The 6,930-nt window shown below is 35.2% G+C and overlaps 1 protein-coding gene across 1 annotated transcript; it reads left to right on the forward strand.

Annotated features, from left to right (window-relative positions):
- Window positions 1-6,417: 6,417 nt before the first annotated feature.
- On the forward strand, window positions 6,418-6,930 carry LOC131651521 (uncharacterized mitochondrial protein AtMg00810-like). Its single transcript, XM_058921180.1, has one exon. It carries the CDS (start codon window positions 6,418-6,420, stop codon window positions 6,928-6,930), a length of 513 nt encoding a protein of 170 aa, XP_058777163.1.

The raw sequence follows: 6,930 nt of genomic DNA on the forward strand, positions 1-6,930 counted from the left end.
TTCAAAACTTTGGAAGGCAATATCTCAAAGTTTCAAGTACAAACTGAACAAAACTTCCAACATCAAAGTTGTAGATTTTGATCCAATAAACAACTTTGCCACATATAATTTTTTGGCTAAAAATCAACCATTGAAGAGATATGGAGCTTCAAAGTTGTTGCCTTCACAAAACTAGCAAAGAAACCCTAGTTTTCTTCAAACTTTATGGGACTTTTTCACTAATTTCCCTAAGGATTTTGGGCAAACACCAAACTAATGAATTGAATTACATATTAAGAGCTTTCCAAATTGTGTTCAGCCTTCTCCAAATTCATTTTGAGCTAAGAGTTATGCTTGTTCAAAGTTGGCCTCATGGAGGAAAATTATAGGTCATGTATCATTTTGAAACTTTGCAATTTTGTGCATATGGTCTCACTAATGGATGCTACACGACCCATACCACATCTGCAAACATACCATGCATTCATTTTCACCATGGCATAAGTATTAAAGAAGATTCCCAAAACAAGAACATGTGATTTTGTAATCATTACTTTTGGGAATTTATGGCGAATGATGATTCACCAATTGGAATCTTCTTCTAAGCCAATTAGAGCTCATTCTGCATCAGAAATGTTCCCTAAGATCACAAGAGATTAATGGATAGGGGACTAACTCGAAAATGCAATGATCACACTTTGATATTCTTTGAAATTTCTTCATGCTTAAGAAACCAAACTTACTTCACTAAGAAAGCTCACTATGTCCAATTGATCTGCATCATTTGCCTATAAATACAAGTGCATTCCTCAGTATTAAACACACCAAAGCAACTCCAATTCTTGCTTTCTCTTTCTCTCCCTCATGCTTATGGTTTTTCAAAGTTCTTTGGCAAGAAGAATTGATTTCTTCAAACCAGAGCTCTTCTTTGAGAAGTAAGCATTCTAACATCTCAAGGAGGTTCATTAGAGGTAATCCAAGCACCTGGATAACTTCTGTAAGTGGAGTAACACCATAGTCACTCTCACTTTGGAGCTTAAGCAATTGGAGGTCTGTAGAAGAATTCAGAAGGTGTCAAGCCAAGCTAAGCACATCAACATGTTCCTAGAGGTGTAGCGAAGCTATTCAGATGCCTGCAGCACATCTGTAACTACAAATTCATCAACCTCCATGTTCACTTGAAGCTCAATTTGAGGGAGTCGAGTTGGATGATTCAGAGGGATTCAAGTCATAATAAGTATTCAGTTAGCATCACTGAGTCCCCAAGAAGCTTTTAGGATCACTCACACAAGCCCAAGTGTTCTCCATCATCCTCACGACCTCCATTTTCAAAGGTATTTTTTCAAACCCCAACTCACTTATTTGAGTACTCTTTCTCATATAACTCGATACCAGTTTGTTCAGCATCATAAGAGGATTAAAAACCCTCTATCATCATCCATTTATCTTTCAGTATAGCCATTTAATTTGATTTTCAAATTTTAGGGTTCTTCACGTATTTTGTTTAATTCAGTAGATATAGTTAATATAAATTTATACTAGTTATATATATGGAATCGTGAGTGAATTTAGAGCAAGTTTGATCTTTACATCTTTGCAAATGGTTGAGAATTGAGAGAGTTCAGAATTTCAAAAATATGAGAGCTTGAGGTTGAAGTTGATAATGGTGGTGGCGCGTAAAATTCAAATTCAGGGCTAAGTTTATTTTATTTTGAATGGTGGTTGTTTCATAAACGACTAAATCGTTATAGCCCAGTGGTAAAGAGTGTTTGTGTGTTGCGCGTGCCCAAGGTCTGGGGTTCGAATCCCCCTCGCCCCAGACCTTTTGATATTTTTTTTATTATTTGCGCTATACACTTGATAACTCATATGTAGCCTTGGAACCATTACCTTGTCACCAAGCGCGCGTTGGCTCAGTGGTGTTGTTTTGGGCTGGTAACTTAAAGGGCGTGGGTTCAAACCATGGTGGAGACAAAAACCTTTTTTTATCACTTGTTCATTCTATTTTCTTCACAACTTTAACTAATTCATTCACCTATCAAATTAAATCATTTTTACTTCATTTTCACACACTTATCAATTAACATACCTATTTTATAAATAATCAAAAATCACAAAAAATATTATTTATTTTATGTATTTTTATTAGGTTAAAAATGGTGTGTTTTAAGTATTTTTAAATATATCTTAATATATGTTTTCTTTGATTTTTTAAAAACCTAATCTTTCATAAATACTCTAGTGATAAAACCCTAATCATTTAGGTCTTAACAAGGTATAGACTTTGTCTTTATCCTAATTAAGTTGACTTTTGTCAAAATTCAAACTGTGTTTAAACTCCGAATTAAACAGACGATCAAAGTTCCCAGACAACGGAACTTTGCATCATGGCATTTCTCTTCAACCTTTTTTTTCATAAACAGTAAATCATTTTCAATGGGCCTCTAATAAAGTGTAAGTCACATCCCTTTTTTCTTTCTTTTAATATTCAATTATTTCTTTTCAAACAACTGTTTTCATTTCAATCAACCAGTACTATAAAGTATTGGGCCTCTAATAGAGTGTAAGTCCCATCCCTTTTTTCTTTCATTTAATATTCAATTATTTCTTTTCAAACAACTGTTTTCATTACAGTCAACCAGTACTATAAAGTACTGGACCTCTAATAGAGTGTAAGTCCCAAAACCTTTTTTTTTCATAGTTTATTTTCAAAAACTATATTTACAAAATCTTATTTCTGTTTTCAAAACATTCTTCTGGTATTTGAAGGGCATTATTCCCGGTGAAACTCTTCAGATACCTATGTGACCTTTGTCCATCTTCACTTCTTCTGTTTTTAAAAACCTTTAACTGTTTATCATAAATATTCAATTGTTATCAATAAAACAACAAAAATTGCTGGTATGGCTTTGTACATACATCTTCAAAGGCCTCCACTCCATCCAGGTTAGGCTTTATAGCTTTCAATTTACAATCTTTATTTAAATTACTGTCAAATATAAATTGTTTATATATTGTTTAGAACTACGTCTGAGTGTAAACCTTAGGACAATTAAACTATATATATTATAGGAATATGGCCTAGGATTGAGAATGTCTTCCCGGTGAAGGCTCTTTCCTAATTAGAGATCTGTAGTTCAAACCCTCAAGATGAATTATTCCCGGTGAAACATCTTGAAAAAAGCCTTAGAACCCAAAATAGGACACATCCACCCAAAGAGGAATTATTCCCGGTGAAACTTCTTACCCATTTTTTTAGAGACAAAATAAGTTCAAAACCACATAGCTTTCTTGTGCTATAACAAAGACCCTCGATGACCCTCGATTAGCCTCCTCTTGGGCTTTGTACAAGGACCCACAGGCTTCTTAAAAGCATTTCCAGCTTCCTCTTGAGCTTGTATACAAGGACCCATCAGGTTTCTTATAAACATAGGAACAGATCTTTAGTCACCTTTTAGCCTATCCTGGTGAGTTTCTTCCACTTTAAACCAGACTTTAAGCAAGCCAAGTTTGTCTCAATCTCATATTGAGTACACCTTTTGGAATGAGAGACATGGACAGTCTCTGTCACCCTTATCATCACTAATTTTCCTTAGCAGAGTCTAGCCTTAATCTTGGGATTTAAAACAAGAAGTCTCAATTAGATAATATTTCTGCTATCATTCAAAACCCCTGGAAAGGGTCAGCCTCCAAAATCACTCCTCTAAATCCAAAATCCTTGGAAAGGGTTAGCCTCCAAAAAATCAGTCTTTTAATAGATAAACCCTCCAACAGAGTAAAACTCCCCAAAGAGTCAGCCTCAACCTTGGGCTTCATACAAGGCATGAAATAATGACTTCCCCAGTTAAGAGTCAGCCACAACCTTGGGCTTCATACAAGGCACAAAACAGAGTCTCCCTAAGTAGAGTCATCCACAATTCTGGGCTTTGTGCGAAACACCAAATAAAATCCCTCAAATAAATACTCTCCAGCTAGAGTCAGCCTCAATTTTGGGCCTTGTACAGAACACAAAAAATCTTTAGTTTAAATCCATCCCCAGTGGAGCTATCTCCTAGAGTCAATAAATCAAAAGCCTCAAGCTTGGACCTCATACAAGCCAGTTGAAAAATCAAATCTTTCAAACAGTAAATAGACATAGCTTATCTCTATAAGGAGATCTTTCTCCTATCTCACCACATTCAATCAAACAAACATTTTAATTTCAATTTCAATTTCAATTTCAAACATTCTCCCATTTAGGACTTTGAAAGGCATGCTCTGAGGCAAACAAACCCAGACTTGTACACTTTCCCTAATTTGGATGAGAATCCTTCTTTCATTCAAGAGACACGCGACTGGCGTACTTGCAAACATACAAGTAAGGTCCCTATCTTGATGAAATGAATTCAGCTTTTCTGTCACTTTAAAATGTTTGTGGTGGAATAGTAGAAATACCTCTCTATAAAGATGACTTCATGTCTCTTTACTGTAAACATAGATTTAATTCAAGCTTCAACCTTGAGCTTCAAGCAAGGCACCAAAAAAATCATTAATTTCCCTTATTAGTTCCCCGAACTACAAAAAGCCCTGACTTCTATTAGGGATATGTAGGCATGAGGTTCACATGGAATCTCAGCGAGCTAATAAAATACCAAAAATAGTCTGTCTGTCTTCTTTCTTTTAATCCAATTCAATTCTTTCTCCTAACACAAAGGAGAAACTTTCCCAATAATAAGCAACAAACACAAACACATAGACACAGAGAAGGTTCCCGTAGAGTACTATGGATATGTAGGGTGCTTAAACTCTTCCCTATGTATAACCGACCCCCCAGACTCCAGAATTTCTAGTCTAGGTGAATCCCCAAACTTAGCAAACTCCTAGGGTTTATTTGAGATCTTTTTCCCCTTTCGTACTCGTAGGATAATTAAAAAGTTCGTGTGATATTGTAGGAAGAACTGAAACAAAATTCATCCCGCCACGGGCGCATTCTCCTTCCAAATTCCGCGTGAAGGGTCTAGCGTGCCGTCCTCCCAAGTGAAACGGGGAGGTAACAAAAACGACACCACACTTAGGTGGTAATTACTATGGTTTTTTATCGTAGACGATTATTTTATATTTGGTTGGACAATTTTTTTGCATAGTAAAGATGAAGCTTTTTCGGCTTTCTCTAGTTTTGCAAAGTTGCCCCAAAACAAAGTGAATTTAAATATAGTTGTTATCCGAAGAAATCATGGAGTTAAATTTGAAAACCACCTCTTTTAGGATTATTGTGATAAACATGGCATTGAACATGATTTTTCCTCTCCTAGGACTCCACAACAAAATGGTAATGTGGAGCGCAAAAACTGATTTTTAGAGGGAGTTGGCAAGAACTATGGTCAATTAAGGTTGTCAACCAAAATATTTTGGACCGACGCGATTAGAATAGCTTGTTATGTTTTAAATAGGATACTTATACGCCCTATTTTAAACAAAACTCCTTATAAATTTCTAAAAGATAAAAACCAAATTTACCACATCTTCATGTCTTCAGATGCAAGTGTTTTGTTTTAAACAATGGTAAGGACAAACTTGGAAAATTTTATACAACAACTGATGAAGATATCTTCCTTGGATAGTCCCAATCAAGTAAGGCTTATAGAGTTTACAATAAGAGGTTACTTATTGTTGAAAAGTCTGTACATGTTACTTTTGATGAATCTTATCCGAGAAATGTCAGGAAAGATATTTCTTTTCATGATGCAGGTATATCTTTAGAAGACATACTCAAAGACACTAGAGAGGAAATTGATCAACTTGAAACGGTGAAACTTAAGGAGGAGGAAGATGACGATCTTCAAAAGAAGAAGAATGAGAATCCAAATAAAGTGGATAATCTACCCTTGGCCTGGAGGTCTTCAAAGGATTATCTAATTGATAACATTCTCGAATATAGACATCACCAAAGGCGTAACTATACACTTTAAGATAAGTAATTTCTGTTATCACTTTGATTTTGTGTATCAAAGATATAACCAAAGTGATAACATAAATTACTTATCTTAGAGTGTATAGTTACACCTTTGGTGATGTCTATAACCACGAGATCCACGATATCATCTAGTTATAGGCACTAAGTGGGTTTTTAGAAATAAATTGAACGAAAATGGAGTGATAACAAGGAACAAATCCTGACAAGTGGCTCAAGGATATAACCAAGAGGAAGTCATAGACTATGAGGAAACTTATGCTCCGATTTCCCGCCTCGAGGCTATACGCCTTTTACTACCATTTTCATGTTCCAAAAATTTAAATTATTTCAAATGGATGTGAAGAGTGTTTTCCTTAATGGTTAAATAAATAAAGAAGTGCATGTTTTGCAACCTCTCGGTTTTGAAAATCATGAGTATCCTAATCATGTCTTTAAACTAAAACGACCAAGTTTATGTTGATGGTATCATATTTGGTTATACTAACATGCAATTAGTCAAGGAGTTTTCTAAGATAATTCTTGGAGAGTTTGAAATGAGTCTAATGGAGGAGTTAAATTACTTTCTCAGACTTCAAATCAAACAACTCAAAGAAGGGACATTTATGTGTCAAACAAAGTATTTCCATGAGTTTCTTAAATGCTTCAGAATGGTAGATGCAAAGTCAATTAACACTCCAATTTCCACAAACAAAAACTTGGACAAAGATGAAAACGATAAGGATGTTGACGTTAAAAAGTATGGAGGTACGATTGGATCTCTCTTATATCTTACTACATCTAGGCCTGACATTATGTTTAGTGTATGCATATGCGCTCGATATCAATCTGCTCCCAAGGAATCTCATTTAAAATCCATAAAGCGTATTCTTAGATATCTTCATGGTACTTTTATGTATGGGCTTTGGTATCCAAAAGGATGCGATTGTAGTTTAGTTGGTTACACTAATTCCGACTTTTCCGGTTGCAAATCGGATAGGAAGAGCACTAGTGTAACTTGA

Source organism: Vicia villosa, linkage group LG2 (assembly GCF_029867415.1).
Source record: "Vicia villosa cultivar HV-30 ecotype Madison, WI linkage group LG2, Vvil1.0, whole genome shotgun sequence".
NCBI lineage: Eukaryota > Viridiplantae > Streptophyta > Magnoliopsida > Fabales > Fabaceae > Vicia > Vicia villosa.

What these genes read in the sequence shown, in the direction of transcription:
- LOC131651521 (XM_058921180.1), top strand. Translation starts at nt 6,418, where the DNA reads ATGCAATTAGTCAAGGAGTTTTCTAAGATAATTCTTGGAGAGTTTGAA.